A 19903-nucleotide genomic window follows, 5' to 3' on the forward strand; every position below is an offset into this window, starting at 1 on the left:
TGTCCCCAGGGTGATCGAGCACAGGTGTACCGCGAGCTGGAGGGCGCCCTGTGGGAAGACGACAGCCGCCCGCCGTGCGGAGTGGTGAACCGGCTGCTGGCAGAGGTGTCCCGGGACCTGACGGCAGCCCAGGTGAGGGGTTACAGCCAAAGGCAAAGGGAGCCGCTGCCCGTGCTGGTGTTGTGCTGGTGGGCGGCGGTGGCTCAGCCCTTCCCAGGGTCTCAGGCAGTCTCCTGGACGGTGTGTCACCAGTGACTCCTTTTCAGGGTGTCAGGGACAACGTGAGGATGGCTGCCAGCAACGTCCTGGTGGCTCTGGCCCGGATGCATTTCAGCTTGGTGATGGCTGAGCTCCAGGGCCAGCTGAAGGCCATCGGGGAGAGACCCAAGGATTTTGTGCTCATCACCCTCAGCAAACTGTTCGGCATCTACGGTAGAGTGCTCTCAGCCACCCTACACCTATGACAACTGGGGAAAGGGGTCTTTCCTCTCTGCGCATGATCTACATCCTGGGGGATGCAGGGCTTCCCCCCCGCCTCTGTTGCTGCCAGGGCTCTGACTGTGGACCTCTCCTTCCTCTGCAGCTCCACAGTGCATCCCCTTCACGTGGCTGATGCTGGCTGGCCTGCGCAGTGTGGTGGGCCAGGTGAGGAGCGGCCGGACCCTGCGCCTCGCTTGTGCTGGTGAGTGCTGGCTCCAGAGCAGGGGGTCTCAGGACAGCCCTTGCATCCTGCCCTGCAGACTCTCACAGGCTCCCTTTTCTCTTGTTGGTTTGGTTTTGTTTGTTTTTTCTTTTAAAATTAATTCTTCCTTTATTTTGTTGTTTCATTTTGTTTTCTCAGTTGTGAAACAATGGTCAGAAGGAGTCCGGGTTCACTTCTGCTCTGGAAAGCAATGCCCCCGGCCTGCCGTGCAGAAAGAACAAATCTACGAGAATCTGCACCTGCTCTTCTTCTCCGTGCTGACAAACTGGCAGGACTGCAAGGAGGAAGAGGTGAGCACTGCTGCATTCCCAGCCCAGGATGGCAGCAGGGACCTCCGTGTCAGCAGCTCTGTCTGTGCCCAGTGGGCTGAGAGCAGAGGGGTGATGAGAGGGAGTGGGCTGGCTCTTCAAAGGGCCCCAAACTGCGCTCGGGGCTGCATCTCCGTGCCAGGAAGCAGCTGCATGTCACAGCACTGTGGCAGGGAGTGCTGGGGACGAGGGTGTGGGGAAAATCTCCCTGCTGTCCAGAGCGAGCTCATCTGCTGCTGGGCAAGGGGGTATGGGGAAGGGGAAGGAAAAGAGAAAGCCCTCTCTGTCGGAAGGGCAGACCTTCAGTCTTTGATGCCGGGCCTCTGCCGTTCCTCTCCAGGACAAGCAGGCCGTCCTCGGGGCTGTGACTGCCATGATGGCTGTCCTCCTGCAAGAGGAGCTGCACCGAGAGCACGTCTGGGAGCAGCTCCTCTGGCTCGTGCGCCCCTATCAGGAGGTCCAAGACATCTGCAGAGTGACCAAGGTGAGATGTTGTGCAGGGCTCAGCGTGGATGTGGGGCCCATGCAAATGCCACGAGGGGTCAGGGGGATGCGGGGAGGAGGTGGGGAACCCTTGGAGAAAGAAGGAACAGGTGATCAAGGGAGGTCTGGGGCTTCCTGAGCTCTTCCGTCAAGGGAAGAACAATGGGGACAGGAACCAGGAGGGAGCCAGGAGTCAGTGGGGCCCATCTTCTGGGGATGGGAGGCTTCACAACCACCACCGTGGGGCTCTGAGTGCCTGAGGAGCTCTGTGCTAACAACCAGGCAGACCACGTTTAGTTGCATCTGATGAGGGAGAAGAGGGATGCTGGGTGGGAAATGCTTGCAAACGATGCCAACAGGGCTCAGTTGAAAGCAGAGAGACTTTGGGTGCTGCTGAGAGTTGGGGGACAAACAAGAATGCCAAACAGTGTGCAGGAGCTTCCCCCAGTGGAGAAACCATTGGAAAACAGTTTCTCCGCTCCCAAGTGGCTAGATGTGGCTTCAGTGCTTTTTTCCTCTCCTGGTCTCTTACAGAGCCTCACTATCTTCCTGGAGGCCTTAGAGGGAGTTCAGACCATCATCCCCAAGGACAAGTTTCTGGCCATTACCAGTGCCATGTTCTACCAGGTAAGGGGAGCCTATCCTTGCACCCACAGCAGTTTCCCTCTTGTCCAAGTCTCAGGAGGACTGCAGAGCTCTGAGCCTCTGACAGGTGCTCAGCTGTAGCTCCTGCATGCCTGAGGCTCCTCCAGAGCCATGCGTATGCCCCCAGGGATGCTGTGGGGCAGGCCGGGTTTTGTCTGCATGTCCTCTCCCTGAGAGTGCCCAGGGAGACGAGAGCTGGCAGCACAGTTTCTTTCCTGTCCTCAGTGCTGATGCGATTTTCTAAAACGGACCTTGTTCCCACAGCTCTCTGATGACACCAGGCAGCACAGCGAGGCTGATAGCACAGAGCTGACCCGCTGCATCCTGCTGCAGGGTAAGGAGAGGAGCTTTGGCAATGCTTGGCAGTGCCCTGGCCAAAACCTTTCTCGCCAACCTCAGGAATGGGCATGTGTTTCTTGCTAACACAGCATGGGATTTTCTCTCTGCAGCCCGGATCTGCCCAGAGGAAGCAGTCCTGTTTCTGCGGTTGCAGCTGGGCGATGAGAGGGAGGCTGGACGCGTGGCAGCCCTGGGTCTGCTCAGTGCTCTAGCTTGCTCTGATGGTCAGTACCATGGGTCGCTATTTCCAGGGATCCCCTCTGCCATCAGGGTTGTGTCTCCATGCATGCTTCTGCACATCTCTTGCAGAGCCTGTGATGACGGAGAAGCTGCCCCAGGTCGCAGAGGCTTTGCAGTGCGTGTGCAGCGACCCCAGGATCCAGGTGAGCTGCTTTGGGAAAAGAAAGCTCTGTCGGAGTGGTGACGGGCAGGGCTGGGGTGACTAGACAGGTGCTGGGGCATTGACCACAGGGTTGCGATGGCTCCTGTGGGGAGAGCAGGCAGAGTGGAGCAGGCAGGTCCCTGTGCTGCACTTGGAAGGCGCACCGCCTGGTGCTACAGCCTGGCCCTCACCTCAAGAGCCAAGGCTTGTCCTCTGCTCTCGCTGTCTCTGCTCGTGCCCAAAGGGCTGTCCCAATGAGCACGTAGCTTCCCTTTGCCTTCTGACCTGGAAAATCAAACCCATAACTGACCCCTGGCAGGTGAGGAAGGCCATTCTGCGTTTCATCGGGGACCTGCTCAGCACCGATGCCCAGAGCTGCTCATCCTGGGACGTAGTGGGGCATATCTTCAATGAGTTCAGCCGCAGCACGGGAAGAAGGGTAAGGACAGGGGGCTGCATCTTCTTTTGGAAGGCCTTTGCTGCTCAAAGGCTGGCACAGAAGCACCAGTGGGACCACACCTGAGCCAGCTGAGAGTAACTGGTGTTTCAACAACAATGTTGTGCAGGCAGCTGGAGTCCTTTCTGCCCAGGAGGCCCAGGAAGAAGGAGCTCTGCAAGAGCAGTGCATGAGCATCCTGGGATCGCTGGATTTCTCAGTGAGAGGGATGACCAAAGTAAGTCACACTCTGCCCTGCTGCCGCTCCTCGCCTTCGCACCACGTGTTCCTTGTCCCATTGCAACACCCCAGGTCTCTCCTCCAGCGTGCTCTGAAGCACACAAAACTCAGGGAAATTCACAGAGTCCTCTTCATCTCTGAGCGGAGGCAGGAATGCTGACACGCTCAACTGCTTTGTTCCCTACAGCTCCTGTGGCCGCGGCTGCTGCTCTATGTGGTTCCAGCTCAGTACACGGGCATGCTGATCCCGATCTCCCGCTGCATCCAAAGCCTGGCTGAGAGAGAGGACCTGGCAGCGCGGGAGGTAGGAGAGCTGGATCCACACTTCCTCAGCTCCGTGTTTCAAGGTAGGAGCAGAAACTCCCCCAGGGAGCTCTGCTGACCCGTATTAGCACCCAGAAGGGACAGCGGAGGGACATGTGGCAGGGCACTCAGCACACCTTTCTCCCCGCAGGCCCCCTGCTGACTCCCCAGACGCTGCTGGTGCGCCTGTTGGTGAGTAGATGCTCCAGGGGCCGGTGTCACAAGCCCCGAGGAGGAAGCAGCACGGCCGAGAGTGCCAGTGTCCACCTGAGCCCCGGGGCTGCCATTCTCTTCCCAGGCTCGCAGCACCATGGGAAAAGTTGTTGGCTGCTCCTTGCCCGCCAGGGCAGAGCCAAGCTGCTTCCCTCCTGGGAGAAGCCGCTGCTCTTGCTGCAGAAGTGACCCTGCTTCTCCTTGCTCTCGCTCAGGTGGTGGCAGGGAGCCCTTTTGCAGGCAGCGAACTCCAAGCTGCTGCCTTGCTGCTCATGCGAAACCTCCACAGCAGGATCCACAGAGCTGTGGGGGCCATGTGGGCCGCTGAGATCCCCCTGCTGCTGCAGTGCCTTGAAGGTAAAGTGCTGGTGGGGAGGGAGGCAGGGAAGAAGGGAAGGGGAGGGGAGGGGAGGGGAGGGGAGGGGAGGGGAGGGGAGGGGAGGGGAGGGGAGGGGAGGGGAGGGGAGGGGAGGGGAGGGGAGGGGAGGGGAGGGGAGGGGAGGGGAGGGGAGGGGAGGGAAGGGGAGGGGAGGGGAGGGGAGGGGAGGGGACGGATGAAAATACAACCTGTGGCCCACTGCTTGCTCTACTGCAGTTCCCATTCCAGGGATACGGCACTGAGGCCCAGGGACCTTTACCCCTGGGGTCTACCCATTCCAGGAGATGGATGGGCCCTTCACCTCCCCTCAGGCAGCAGTCCTGGAGCAGTTCTGTGTTCCTACTGGGAAAGTGTTTGTGGGGAGGGACAGGTCATTGTGGAGGGGGCGCAGGTCCCAGCTTTGCCCAGTGCCCAGGCCAAACCAGGTTTGCAGCAGCTCTTTTGTGGCTTGATCCCAAGCAAAGGTCTTTTGCTTCCTATTGCTGTGCAGGGAAATCGGAGAGCTTCCTGGACACTGCAGAGTGGGAGCACAATCTACTAAAGGTACAGCATTGCCAGGAGGCGTGGTGCAGAGCAGTGCTTGCCTGCCTAAAGGTGACCTGCTCTCATATGAGCCCCCGCAGGACAGGAACAACCTCTAAAATGCTGCTGCAGAGCGGCCGCATGCCTTTGCAGCACTGCCTCTTCCCATTCGTCCCAAGCCCAAGGCGGCTCTTAGGAGAAGAGCTGCAGGTGGCTTTAATGGAGGGGATGCTGGGGCAGCTGAGAGAGGGCCTGTTCTTCCAGACACCTCTCCCCAGAAGGCTGCAGCAACTTGGAAATGGGGGAAGAGGCAAAGGGCAAGGAAACATTGGCTTCTTCTGTTCTCCAACAGTTTCTGAGGGCTTCTCTGGAGACGATGGAGGATGACGCCTGGACAAAGGGCCTGAGCTGTGAGCTGAGCCGCTGGCTGGGCAGCTCTGCCAGCAGCTCTGCAGAAAAGGTGGGTTTTCCCCTGGGCTCTACCCAGCGGTGCAGCTGCAGGTGTCCAACTGGGGCTGGGGCTGCGGCTGGTGCTCTGCCCACTCGTCCCGCTCATGCTGCTTCCCCAGCCCATGTCCCCCAGAGGGCCTTTCCCTGCAAGCTGCCCGGGGACCGGCTAAAGCTCGGCCTGCGGCTGCTCTCAGTGACTCCCAGGGAGCGTGGGTGCTCCCTTCCCACCTGGTCCTCTGCCAACAGGTCAGGCTGCTGCTACATCTCAGATTCTGACTTTCTTTTCCGTCCCTTCCCTTCCCTTCCCATGCAGCCTTTCCTGTACAAGGCGCTGGGGACAGTGCTGGGAGCCTGTAAGGCAGTCCTCCACATTCACGTCCAAGAGAAGCTGCTGCAACATCTGACGGAAGCAAACGCGGAGGAGCCCTCTGAGGCCCAGGTGAGCTCTCCCCTCCTGCAGCTTCTGTGAGCGTCCCCAGTCTGTCTTCTAGCCCTGCTCCGGACCTTTCTGATCTCCTCACTGCTGCCGTTTCCCTCAGGCGAGGACTGGCCCAGCCACTGTGCTTGGCTGCACCAGTAAGGTCATGCCTGCGCCAACTGCCCCTTGTTCTTTTGTGCAGGGAATGATCTCTCTTGTCAGCCATGCTGCTGAGGGCAACTTCCACCCAGTCCTGGACACACTCATCATGTTTTCGTCCAGGCTGTGCAAGGGCCGGAATGGAAGGATTGCCAGGAGCAAGAAGGTAAAGCGTTACGGGTTTCCACCTTGGCTTTCTTCTGCCTTATTTTCACAGCAGCTCCTGCCTTGGGAGCCCAGCTGCACTGTTGGGCACTGGGGGCCGCTGAGCAAGTTCTCAAAGCACTTCTTCCCACACAGATGGAGCTGGACAGCACGAGAGCTCATGCCACACGCAGCGCTCTCATGCTCGCCTATGGCCGCTTGGCATTGCGTGCCAGCAAGGAGCAGCTGCTCGCCCGCCTGGAGGTAGACATTGTGGGCAACATCCTGCTGCTGTACAGCTGCAGCTGCCGGGTGAGAGCTTGAAACGTGCCAGGGTGTCTGTGCCCAGCCACAGCCCCTCCTCTAGGGAGATGCTGAGATGGGCCTTCTCTTTCTGAAGGTCCCCTGGGGAACGGTTTGTGCCCAGATGAAGACCCAAGCCTTCCCTTAGCATCGCCCCCACGTGTCCCCCTTGCAGCCCTCGGCCCTTCCCGCAGTTCACAGTATGTTCTTCTCTCTTGGGCCTCAGGACTTGCGGAACAACCTTGCACTGGTGCAGAGCATCACCGACTCCAGCTCTGCCTTCCAAACCGTGGGTGATTCCGCCAGCCTTAACCCCTCCTTGAAGGGCAAGCTGCTGGAGATCCTGATGGTGAGTGCCTAGAGCCAGAGCTGCCTGCAGTGGAGTTTTGGGCTGTGCCACGAGGCTCGATTCCCTGGAGGCACACACGTCTCCAGCTGGTGGGAGCCTCAGGTGCTGGCAGGCAGCAGCTGTGCAGCGGGCTAGGTCCACCAGCTGTGGAGCTGCTGCATCCTGCAGTGGGAAATGTGGGAGTGATGGGGCTGGCGCGTGGCAGTTGTGTCTGTCTCTGGGCTGGGTGGAACAGCTCTCGCGTGCTTCTTGCCCGCTTTGACAGTGTCTCTCTGGGACTTGCAGGACTTGCTGAAGAAGTATTACTTGGGCGCCCCTGTCTCCCCAGTGCCCCTCAAGGTGGTTCTGGCCCTGGAGCAGTTGAGGTAAGGGCGCGAGCCTCTGGGATCGCAAAACAGGATGGTGCTCCACCTTCTGGGTAGCTCCGAAGGCCTGGAGGGGGCAGGGGGTGAGGAGAGAACGGCCCTGGTGCTCCCGTCCTGTGGCGGGGAAGAGAAGGGGTCTCCTTCCCTACAGAGAGGGAGGTGGTTCACTGCTGCCAGGGAGGAGGCGGGCACTGCTGGAACTGAAGATGGTGCTCAGCAGCATGCGCTGGGGGTGTTTACTTTGTAGCTGTCGATTAGGAGAACCTTGGATGTTGTCTGAACCAGTCTGGAGAGCGCTGCTAAAGGCCCTTTCTGCTTTCTCTTCCTTTTTTCCTCCTGTCAGCAAGCTGAAGCCCACTTTTGGAAACAAGGACATGCGGGAGATGTTGACTCTGTGCTGCAAGAACATCGTGACGCACCCTTCAGCAGAGATGATGCTGAAGATCAGGAAGTCACAGCACGCAGCGCAGTACCTGCAGGTAACCTGCCGTAACTTTCCTGGCCACCTCTCAGCAGGAGCCCTACCTCAGCACACACAGCCTATGCTCTGGCAGAAGCCGTGATGCCACACCTCAATCTCCTCTTCTGCTTTCAGCTTCAGCAAACATCGTTGAACGCTCTGGGCCGGCTCATGGTGGTCCTGCTCGAGACAGAGCCCAGCTGTGACTTCTTCCAGAACATAGTCCAAGTGAGTACATGTGGGGCAAGGGAGAAAGTGTGATGCCTGTGGATAGCAGGGACAGAGATCTGGCGAATGAGAGGATGGTCAGCGGGGGATGAATCTCCTGCTGATATGCCAGCTCGCTGTGAGCTCAGAAACGGGCAGAGAAATGGGCCCTGCAGTGGGAAAGGCAGGAGCCAGCCCTGGCAGGCCACAGCTCCCGGTTTAGGAGGCAGGAACATCTGCAGAGAGCAGGGACAGCTGTGCGGGGGGGGGAAGGGGAGGGGCTGCATGGAGCCACAGGGCAGCAGGTCCTGAGGATAAGTGCTGGAAAAGGAGGGACAGGGAGAGGGGTGGCAGGAAAGAAAAGATGTCCGCAGTGAGACAGATGCCTTGCCCCAGGTCCTGCAGAAATCAATCACCTCAGACGATGTGTGGGAGCGCAAGAGGGCCCTGCAGACCTGCTCCCAGCTGCTGGCTGCTTCTGAAGAGCTTCGAGTGAGTAAAGAGCCCCACCGCATGCCCCCTGCTCCCTCTCCGCTGCCCCTGAGCTGGAAGGCGAGCTCCGCCCAGCTGTGCATGCTGTGCCACCGTGTGTGGGGAAGGCACAGCTGGAAGTAGCTAGTGAGAGCTGGGGCTGCCTACAGCCTTTTTTCCTGCCTCTTGCCCCTGCAGAGAGGAGATGCCTGCAAGCACTTTGGCTCCCTGGTGGGATTGCTGGCTCCTCTGACGTGCGACCCCATGCCCGCATCCCGCCAGTTGGCTGTCTCCTGTCTGAGCTCCCTTCTCCGAATCCAAGGCAAGTAGAATGGGTGTGCACCAGCCCTCTTCTCTCCTCCCCTAGGCCCTGTTTACAGGAGGGAGAGGCACTGTGCGCAGCTCTCTTCTCGTCCCCACCCCGTCCTCTGTCTCTGCCCCAAGGAAAGCAGTTCTGTTTCCAGAAGCATGACTTTCCTTTTCTCTCCGTGCTCTTTCTAGCCAAGGAGACCGACACAGTCATCGAGATGGGAGACATCAGGAGCCTGTGCGAGGGGCTGCATGCCTGCAGCACCACCTTGCAGTTCCAGACCTCATCCAAAATCGCAAGGGTAAGTGGACCCAAAAAGGGGCGGTGGGATCTCAGTGCGTAGGCTTCTGCATGACCCTAAGCTGCCCCCAGCTATGTCTGGCCTTCAGGTGCCCAGTGCAAGGAGCTGACTGTCTGATGTGCATTTGTGTGTATGTTGACTGTGTGTGTTTGCATGTGTGACTGTGGCTGCTGGGAGGTAGGCTTTGCATGTAAGCAGACGCCATGGGTGGAGAAGCTGAGAGAAGGCTCAACTGCCTTCCGTAAAAATAGCAGGGTACGGACAGCAGGAATGTTGTGATGGCTGCCTGAGTGCCCTCCAGACTGCTTTATGTTCTGAAGAGCTGCCGCAGAGCAGTGATGGGATCTCTCCTGCTTCTCGTTTCTCTGCAGATGGTCTGCAGAAACTTCCCCGTGGAACGCGCCGTTGACTTCATGATGGCCACGAAGGAGGCATTCAAGAAGGCCAAAGGAATGCGCGTGCGTGCTGCTGGGAAGTGGATGATCACCTTTCTGCAGATGTACAGAAAGGACATCTGTCGGGACGTAAGAGACTTTCTTCCATGTGTCTTGGACTTTTTCTGGCTGTTGCATGATGCCTTGTGCCATTTGCTTCTTGTGCGAAAGAAGCACAGCCTGAGTGCAGAGCCAGGGCTTAGACAGGGGGGCTGGCGTGACATTTAGGCTTAGGCCATGACAGCATGTCAAGGGAGCGGGCACTGCTCCTGCGCTGAATGTCCACGGTCACTCCCTGCAGAGTCAAGGATGCAGCAAGTTGTTCCTTCTCCCCTTCCTCTTTCAGGTTCCACTAATCCTGTACATCCTGCGCAGCTGCACATCATCCACGCAGCAGAGCGCAGTCGTGCCCTTCCTGTGCCAGGCGGTGATCATCCTCACCCGCTGTCACGCAGAAGTCGTGATCGACAACTTCCGTCGGCTGCTTGGGCCCACAGACAGGTATCTGCTCTCCTGCCTTTGCTGTTGCTGCGGTCAAACTTGTAGCTGGGGATCCCGGGACAAAGCGGCTTTTCTTTTTCCCTCTCAAAGTCTGTTTGAGGTGAAAAGAACTCACTCACAACTTGAGACTCTCTATTTTCTAGTGAGACGTGGAGAAGAATGAGAGAGTTCTGTCTTCGACGGTGGAGCCAGTAGACCAAAGAAGAGAAAGGCAAAAAGAAAAAGAGAAAAGAAAAGGAAAGAAAAGATGGGAAGAGGAAAGGGAAAGAAAGGGAAAGAAAGAGAAAGATAGGGAAAGAAATGAAAAAGGAAAGGAAAAGAAAGGAAAGGGAAAGAAACAAAAAAGGAAAGGAAAGGAAAAATGAAAGGAAACGGAGGGGAAGGGAAGGAAACGGAGGGGAAGGGAAGGGAAGGGAAGGCAAGGCAAGGAGGAAGGGAAATGAAATAGGGAATCAAAAGGGAAATTTGAGAGGAGAGGAGGGGAGGGGACAAGCAGGGGGAATGGGTGAGGGGAGTGGGTGGGGAGAGGAAGGTAAGAAGGGAAGGGAGAAGGGAGGAAAAAAGTGAGGAAGGGAAGGGGAAGAGGAAAGAGAGGAGAGGAGAGGAGGGAAGAGGAGAGGGAAAGGGAATGAAAAAGGGAAATTTAAAAGGAGAGGAGAAGAGGAGAAGGAAGGGGAGATTGGGGAGAGGGGAGGGGGCAGAAGGAGAGGGGAGGGAAGAAGGAAAGGGAGAAGGGAAGGAAAAGGAGGGGAAGGGAAGGGAAGAGAAGGGAAGAAGGGAATGGAAGAGAAGGGAAGGGAAGAGGAGAAGGGAAGAGGAAAGAGAGGAGAGGAGAAGAGGAAAAGAAAGAGGAGAGAAGGGGAAGAGGAGGGAAGAAGATGAGAGAAGAGGAGGAGGAGAGAAGAGAAGAGGAGAGGAAGAGGAGAGGAGAGAAGAGGAAGAGGAGTGGAGAAAAGGAAGAGGAAGAGGAGAGAAGGAAGAGAAAAGGAGGAGGAGAGGAGGAAGAGGAGAGAAGAGGAAAAGGAGAGAAGAGGAGGAGAAGAGGAAGAGGAGAGAAGAGGAAGAGGAAGAGGAGAGGAGAGAAGAGGAAGAGAAGAGGAAGAAGAGAGGAAGAGAAAAGGAGAGGAAGAGGAGAGAAGAGGAGAGAAGAGAAAAGGAAGGGGAAGTGGAGAGAAGAGGAAGAGGAGAGAAGTGGAGAGAAGAGGATAGAAGAGGAAGAGAAGAGAAAAGATGAGCTTAAAAATGTATTATTTATTTAAATAAATTAAATACCAGAATCCTGGCTAAGATGTGAAAAGGGTTTTTTTTACCAAGTCTTCATTTTAATAGCTGCTATCTCTTCTCCACACCAGTTACGGAATCACAGAATCACCGAATGTTGGGGATTGGAAGGAACCCTGTATGATCATCTAGTCCAATCCCCCTGCCCTAGCAGGAACACCTAGATCAGGTCATACAGGAACGCATCCACACAGGTTTTGAATGTCTCCAGAGAAGGAGTCCCCCCAGCCTCTCTGGGCAGCCTGTTCCAGTGTTCTGTCGCCCCCACCGTAAAGAAGTTCTGCACTGGACTCTCTCAAGCAGTTCCCTGTCCTTCTTGTGAACGGAGAGGCCCAGAACTGGACACAATACTCCAGTTCTGGTCACCTGGGCAGAGTAGAAGGGAAGGAGAACCTCTTTCGACCTGCTAATCACAGCCCTTCTAGTCTGCCCCAGGATGCCATTGGTCTTCTTGGCCACAAGGGCACAATGCTGGCTCACGGTCAGCCCACTGTTCACTGGGACCCCCAAGTCTCTTTCTCCTACACTGCTCTCCAACAGGTCAGTCCCCAACCTATTCTGGTACCTGGGGAGCTGTTCTTACCCAGACGCAAGTCTCTGCACTTGCCCTTGTTATATTTCATTACGTTTCTCCCTGCCAAACTCACCAGCCTGTCTAGGTCTCGCTGGGTGGCAGCACAGCCTTCAGGCATGTCAGCCACTCACAGTTTTGTGTCATCAGCAACTAGACTCACTCTGTTCCACTGACCAGAACTCTCTGGCTTCTTTCCTTTACCTGGTTCACAGTCCAGCTCACTACTTGATCGTCCAGACCAGACTTCAGAGCTTTACAGATTTCTACATATTCTCATGGAGAAATCTAGAGAGATTACAGGATGTAACACTGAGCTTCCAAATGAATAACCAAACACTGATGTTTTTCAGAAGACCAGCAGCTGTAGAGGACCAAGTAGCCTGGTAGCAACAGAGTGCACGGAATAATTGGCTGAATTAAATGAACTGCAGTGTTTCTTCTGGAGTACTGCAGGACTTGCTGACTGATTATGGGCATCTTATGAGGAGATATCAGGAACACTTAAATTTTGAGTTAATCCACAACATTTTATTTCCCTCTCTGGTAATATTCCAGAGATGTCATGCAGCCTGGAAGAGAGGAACAAAGTGAAACCTGAGTAGCACCTTCTGAAACCTGAGTGTTTCTTCAGTCTGTGATTCTCTAGTTTGAAACATTGGCCAACTGTCAGGTGGTTTTTCAAGGTCCATAAGAACGTGTGAATTCCCAAGTGACAGACAATTTGCTGATGGTCCATGGAACCAGGATTCCTCCTGGCCTGTGGAAGTCAAAAAAAAAGAGAACATGAAAACCAGATGTGTTTCCCTGCCCATGGCAAACACCAGCCTTTCCATCCTTACAGTCCTTCATGCCATTAGCACTGATTCAAAGAATATCCCACACACTTTTGCCATGTCTGGCAGAGCTTTCAGCTCTTTCTATTGCACCCGTCTTGCTTTCAAGTCAACAGAGCCTGTTTCAAACAAGGAAAAACAATCTTATACCTGCTGTGCCATGCTCATGGAAAGAGCAATGCAGATGCCAGCAGCTGCTGCCCACAGGGACAGCCAGGCTGGACTTATTTTCATTACATAGCTTTGTCCTGAAGTCCTTCTAGAAACTGGGACATATCTCCCTCTGAGCAGCAGAGGGCAGGAGAGCTCGAAGGTGAGGGCACACTCTCCCCTGCTTATCTGGCACTCAAAGAGAAAGAGAAAATGAAAACCAGATGTGTTTCCCTGCCCATGGCAAACACCAGCCTTTCCATCCTTACAGTCCTTCCTGACATCAGCAGCAACTGAAAAACATCCCACTCTAGTTTGCCATGTCTGGCAGGGGTTTCAGCTCTTTCTATTACATCCCTCTAGCTTTCAAGTCAACAGAGCCTGTGTCACTCAAGGAAAAGCAATCTTTTACCTGCTGTGCCATGCTCATGGCAGCAGCAATGCAGACGCCAGCAGCTGATGCCCACAAGGACAGCCAGCCTGGACATATTTTCATTACATATCTTTGTCCTGATGTCCTTCTAAAAGCTGGAACATTTCTCCATCTCAGCAGAAGAGGGCAGGAGGGTTCCAAGTTGCAGTCACACACTCCCCTTTTTCTGGCACACAAAGAGAAGATGAAAACCAGATATGTTTCCCTGCCCAGGGAAAACACTAGACTTTCCCTCCTTACAGTCCTTCCTGCCATCAGCAGTAACAGAAACAACATCCAACTCACCTTTGCCATGTCTGGCATGGGTTGCATCTCTTTCTATTGCATCCCTCTTGCTTTCAAGTCAACAGAACCTGTGTCACACAAGGAAAAGCAATCTTTTACCTGCTGTGCCATGCTCAAGGCAACACCAATGCAGATGCCAGCAGCTGATGCCCACAAGGACAGCCAGCCTGGACTTATTTTCATTACATATCGTTGTCCTGATGTCCTTCTACAAGCTGGAACATTACTCCATCTCAGCAGAAGAGAGCAGGAGGGGTCCAAGGTAAAGGCACACTCTCCTCATTTTCTGGCACACAAAGACAAAGAGAAGATGAAAACCAGATGTGTTTCCCTGCCCATGGCAAACACAAGCCTTTCCATCCTTACAGTCCTTCCTGACATCAGCACTAATTGAAACAACATCCCACTCACCTTTGCCATGTCTGGCAGAGGTTGCACCTCTTTCTATTGCATCCCTCTTACTTTCAAGTCAACAGAACCTGGGTCACACAAGGTAAAGCAATCTTTTACCTGCTGTGCCATGCTCAAGGCAACACCAATGCAGATGTCAGCAGCTGATGCCCACAAGGACAGCCAGCCTGGACTTATTTTCATTACATATCTTTGTCCTGATGTCCTTCTAGAAGCTTGGACATTTCTCCCTATGAGCAGAAGAGGGCAGGAGGGGTCCAAGGTGAGGGCACACTCTCCTCTTTTTCTGGAAAACAAAGAGAAGATGAAAACCAAATGTGTTTCCCTGCCCATGGCAAACACCAGCATTTCCATCCTTACAGTCCTTCCTGCCATCAGCAGCAACTGAAACAACATCCCACTCAAGTTAGCCATGTCTGGCAGAGGTTGCAGCTCTTTCTGTTGCATTTCTCTAGCTTTCAAGTCAAGAGCTCTTCTGTCACACAAGGAAAAGCAATCTTTTACCTGCTTTGCCATGCTCATGGCAGCAGCAATGCAGATGCCAGCAGCAGATGCCCACAAGGACAGCCAGCCTGGACTTATTTTCATTACATATCTTTGTCCTGATGTCCTTCTACAAGCTGGAACATTTCTCCATCTCAGCAGAAGAGGGCAGGAGGGGTCCAAGGTGAGGGCACACACTCCTCTTTTTCTGGCACACAAAGAGAAGATGAAAACCAGATGTGTTTCCCTGCCCATGGCAAACACCACCCTTTCCATCCTTACAGTCCTTCCTGACATCAGCACTAATTTAAAAAACATCCCACTCACCTTTGCCATGTCTGGCAGAGGTTGCAGCTCTTTCTATTGCATCCCTCTAGCTTTCAAGTCAAGAGCTCCTGTGTCACACAAGGAAAAGCAATCTTTTACCTGCTGTGCCATGCTAATGGCAGCAGCAATGCAGATGCCAGCAGCTGATGCCCACAAGGACAGCCAGCCTGGTCTTATTTTCATTACATATCTTTGTCCTGATGTCCTTCTAGAAGCTTGGACATTTCTCCCTATGAGCAGCAGAGGGCAGGAGGGGTCCAAGTTGCAGGCACACTCTGCTCTTTTTCTGGAAAACAAAGAGAAGATGAAAACCAGATGTGTTTCCCTGCCCATGGCAAACACCAGCCTTTCCATCCTTACAGTCCTTCCTGCCATCAGCAGCAACTGAAACAACATCCCACTCAAGTTTGCCATGTCTGGAAGAGGTTGCAGCACTTTCTGTTGCATTTCTCTAGCTTTCAAGACAAGAGCTCCTGTGTCACACAAGGAAAAGCAATCTTTTACCTGCTTTGCCATGCTCATGGCAGCAGCAATGCAGATGCCAGCAGCTGATGTCCACAAGGACAGCCAGCCTGGACTTATTTTCATTACATATCTTTGTCCTGATGTCCTTCTACAAGCTGGAACATTTCACCATCTCAGCAGAAGAGGGCAGGAGGGGTCCAATGTTAGGGCACACTCTCTTCTTTTTCTGGCACACAAAGAGAAGATGAAAACCAGATGTGTTTCCCTGCCCATGGCAAACACCAGCCTTTCCATCCTTACAGTCCTTCCTGACATCAGCACTAATTTAAAAAACATCCCACTCACCTTTGCCATGTCTGGCAGAGGTTGCAGCTCTTTCTATTACATCCCTCTAGCTGTCAAGTCAAGAGCTCCTGTGTCACACAAGGAAAAGCAATCTTTTACCTGCTTTGCCATGCTCATGGCAGCAGCAATGCAGATGCCAGCAGCTGATGTCCACAAGGACAGCCAGCCTGGACTTATTTTCATTACATATCTTTGTCCTGATGTCCTTCTAGAAGCTGGAACATTTCACCATCTCAGCAGAAGAGGGCAGGAGGGGTCCAATGTTAGGGCACACTCTCTTCTTTTTCTGGCACACAAAGAGAAGATGAAAACCAGATGTGTTTCCCTGCCCATGGCAAACACCAGCCTTTCCATCCTTACAGTCCTTCCTGACATCAGCACTAATTTAAAAAACATCCCACTCACCTTTGCCATGTCTGGCAGAGGTTGCAGCTCTTTCTATTACATCCCTCTAGCTGTCAAGTCAAGAGCTCCTGTGTCACACAAGGAAAAGCAATCTTTTACCTGCTTTGCCATGCTCATGGCAGCAGCAATGCAGATGCCAGCAGCTGATGTCCACAAGGACAGCCAGCCTGGACTTATTTTCATTACATATCTTTGTCCTGATGTCCTTCTAGAAGCTGGAACATTTCACCATCTCAGCAGAAGAGGGCAGGAGGGGTCCAATGTTAGGGCACACTCTCTTCTTTTTCTGGCACACAAAGAGAAGATGAAAACCAGATGTGTTTCCCTGCCCATGGCAAACACCAGACTTTCCATCCTTACAGTCCCTCCTGACATCAGCACTAAATTGAAACAACATCCCACTCACCTTTGCCATGTCTGGCAGAGTTTGCAGCTCTTTCTATTGCATCCCTCTAGCTTTCAAGTCAAGAGCTCCTGTGTCACACAAGGAAAAGCAATCTTTTACCTGCTGTGCCATGCTAATGGCAGCAGCAATGCAGATGCCAGCAGCTGATGCCCACAAGGACAGCCAGCCTGGACTTATTTTCATTATATCTCTTTGTCCTGATGTCCTTCTAGAAGGTGGGTCATTTCTCCATCTCAGCTGCAATGGTCAAAAAGGGTCCAAGTTTAGGGCACACTCTCCTCGTGGCCTCTTGCACTCAAAGAGAAAGGGAACATGAAAACCAGAAGTGTTTCTTTGCCCATGGCAGACACCAGCCTTTCCATCCTGACAGTCCTTCCTACAATTACCTGGAATTGAAACAACATCCCCCACATCTCTTTTTTGAACTTATTCATGCATGAATAATAATAATGAGAATTTTTCTGTAAATCTTATTTCTGCATGGAAACCATCTGATAACCAGAGCTTTTTTCTCTAAAACAATCCAGGAAATTTGCATTGCTTATCTATGTACGCAAAATGGTTTTGCCATTCATCTCAAATATCAATACTTCTGGCAAAATAATATAGAAAAAGTATTTACAGACATTTTTGGACATAGATTACTTCTGTTCAAGTGGGAAAGAATCCCTAAGCTGCAATCATGAAATTCTTTTATCACTTTCTCTGATTTAGCCAGTGTTACTAAAAGGGAAATAAGACACAGGCTTTTGATAGCAGCTGCCAATTTAAGAATGATAATAAGGTTTATTATTCTTGGCTAAGATCAAAGTCCCGCATTTCAGGTTTATCTCCAGCTCATCAAGTATAACTAACAGTTTTGGATAGCCACATTATTGTATAGCAATATTGTCTTCCTGCAAGGAACTTCATTGTTTTGACACGTGCCACAGGTTGTTAATAGATTGCCTGATTACCATTTATTTTTTTTTTATTGGCTTATGATGACTACAGAAAATTATACAGCAGCACCATAAAAACTTTAAATCCTATCCCATGTATCTGCATTCATACGAAAATTATATTGGAAAGCATTGGTGAAACTAAGATTACAAAATAAAGCAGAGGACAATTTCAGTGAAAGCCTGCAGGTTTTACAGCTCTGCCCATTTCAAACCCCTGAAGACACCCACGGGTTTCCTGCTGTGGGACACAGTCACTCACCTGCAGCTCAGCACTGCCTGCTCATGCCTGTGCACACCTTCAGGCTGGAACCAAGGAAATCCTCAGCAAAGACATCAGTACACTTTTGTTATGATGACTTTCATAAAGAAGCATCAAATATTTCTTCACGAGAAATACTGCAAGTCCCTTTGACACTAGCCCTTATTTTAAATGTTTAGATTTGTGCTTCATTCAGGCGTGCTGTCACTCCCAAAAAGATTTTTATTCTTTTTCATTCTGAGGAACACAGTGATTTCTGCCTTGTTTACTGACTGTAGGCACAGCAATACTCCTGCACCTTCGGGGAAACAGCAAATCCATCTCTTTCACACCCTACTTCTATCAAGCTCATTCACCTTACAAGGTATTTATTGCAAGCAGCTCTTCCAAAAATGGAGATTAACAGAACCTGCAACCCAGGGCACCTCAGTAAGCCAGTACTTTTCATCTCCTGAAGGTGTAGGTAGACACAGAGCTGGAACATCTTTTCCAGAGCTGTGTGATGCTATCTCATCTATGTTCCTTTACTGTGCACTCAGTGTCACTTCTTATCTAACCTGGTTGCATCCCAGGATTTCTGGAGCAAAAAATAAACTGACAGCTTTCATCACTAGTTAAAAGGAAACTGCAATAGGAAAAGCCATTTTTCTGATTTCTCTGTTGATCAAAGATGCTTCATGCAAGCCTGATGCGGTAGAAACAATATCAGCTTTAGAATGACAGTCATTAGAGCAGAATCCTTTCACTGATGAAATCCCACAGTCCTGATTCATACAACACTGACACTGGAGGACACAGTAGTTTAGATGAGAGCGCATTAAAAATGACTAAGTTAAGGTCTCAGCAAAGAGTGACAAGTATGAAAAAAAGAGGTTGCAGAAACTGCTTCAGTTTGGCACTCTGGCATAAAGTATGACAACACACAACCTGCCTGTGCAGTTCCAGAAGCAGAAGAAAGCCGTCAACCAAGACTTGTTCTCATCTGCTCTGAAAGTCCATTGGGACAAGGCCAACCAGCTCAGCTGTGAGTTGGCACTGAAGCTGCACCACAGGGAGAACAAAGCCCCCTGTGCACCCTTGGAGAGCCAAGGGTTGGAGATTCATGAACCTTGAGCTCCTTTCCAACCCGGGCCATGCTGTGATTCTGGGATTCTCACCTTTGCCTCATCTGGCAGAGGGAGGCAGCTCTTTCTATTGTCTCCCTATGGCTGTCAGGTCACCAGGGCCAGTGTCACACAGGGAACTGCAAACACTGTGTGTGCTGTGCCCTGCCCATGGCAGCACAGAGGCAGCTGCCAGCAGCTGATGCCCACAAGGACAGCCAGCCTGGACTTCCTTTGATTCCTTCCCTTTGGATCAGCGTCCTTCAGGAAGGCGGAACATCTCTCCAGCTGAGCAGCAGAGGACAGCAGGGCTTCGTTGTCTGGGCATGTTCTCTTCTGGCCCTCTGGCCCTCACAGACACAGGAGGAGGACACAGAGGCTGCTGTAACACAGCCAGCCCTGCCTCTCAGGTCAGCTCTCAGGCCATCCTCTCTCCCCTCAGCAGCAGCTCACTGTTCTGCACTCCTCTGGCCTGGGCTGGCAGAGGTGTGCAGCAGTTCTGCTGATCTCCCAGTGCTGGCCATGTCTGCAGTGCCTGTGTGAAAGACACAGGAAGCTGCCAGCATTGCACTGCTCTGCTGTGCCCCTGCCATCACCGAGTTTGCTGTCAGCAGCTGCTGCTACACGTCCATTCAGGCACAGGCCTTTCCTTCCTGGCCCTCTTTCCCCCCCTCTCTCCTCTGCTCTCTCTCGTGCTCCCCTTTGGCCTGGGCTGGCTGAGCAGTGCAGGCCTTGTTGTTGCTCCCTGGGCCAACTACGTCACGGTTCCCCGTGACTCTGCCAGCTGCTCTGACACAGCGACTGCGTCCTCAGTGTGGATTCCAGAATGCGACAGACGTCCAGAGAAGACTTCCAGGGCTGATTGGAACATGCTGCCATCAAGAACTGCCATGGCTCAGGCCCCCTGGGAATCTGCTCACAGCGAAAGCTGCTGTCACTCTGTGTGGGCACAGCCTTGTCTGTGTAGGCCTGCTCACACTGCAGCCCCTGTCTGCACCAGAACCGTGCCGATCCACCTTCTCTTGGCCTCCTTGCCTGCATGGAAAAGGGCAGCTTGGGCTGAAGGCCCTCAACTTTCCGATGGCCGAGTGAAGTCTCTGAGCCCTGGTGACCCACGCAGCTCTTCAGCCTGCTGACCTGCTCTGCTGGGGCTGTCTTAACAGGCAGAGGGCACGTTATCCTAATGTCCCCACATCCATCCCTCTTAGCATACTGTAGGCCAGTTCCTAAAAGGACACCTGCACAATCTCTCTGAATGTTAATCAACACGCAGTTGGTCTGTGCACTGCAGAAATTGCACCTAGGTTTTCAGTGGTGATTAGCTATGTGTTTAGTCAGAGGTGCAATGGTTCTAATGGTGAGAGAAAGACATTC

At 53.0% G+C, this 19903-nt stretch overlaps 1 protein-coding gene across 1 annotated transcript; it reads left to right on the forward strand.

Annotated features, from left to right (window-relative positions):
- Window positions 1-9: 9 nt before the first annotated feature.
- Window positions 10-11107, forward strand: LOC116241681 (maestro heat-like repeat-containing protein family member 2B). The gene is made up of 29 exons (XM_090130568.1): window positions 10-132; window positions 267-432; window positions 584-682; window positions 842-993; window positions 1352-1495; window positions 2029-2121; window positions 2404-2473; window positions 2589-2702; window positions 2788-2861; window positions 3180-3299; window positions 3427-3534; window positions 3724-3883; window positions 3991-4031; window positions 4268-4409; window positions 4922-4974; window positions 5306-5413; window positions 5717-5842; window positions 6024-6146; window positions 6281-6436; window positions 6654-6776; window positions 7062-7141; window positions 7485-7620; window positions 7737-7829; window positions 8205-8300; window positions 8478-8601; window positions 8781-8890; window positions 9262-9414; window positions 9671-9825; window positions 9969-11107. Exons 2-29 carry the CDS (start codon window positions 288-290, stop codon window positions 10018-10020), a joined length of 3150 nt encoding a protein of 1049 aa, XP_089986694.1. The 5' UTR covers window positions 10-132; window positions 267-287; the 3' UTR covers window positions 10021-11107.
- The last annotated feature ends 8796 nt before the right edge of the window (window positions 11108-19903 follow it).

This window comes from Phasianus colchicus, chromosome Z, assembly GCF_987193195.1.
Source record: "Phasianus colchicus chromosome Z, bPhaCol1.hap1.1, whole genome shotgun sequence".
NCBI lineage: Eukaryota > Metazoa > Chordata > Aves > Galliformes > Phasianidae > Phasianus > Phasianus colchicus.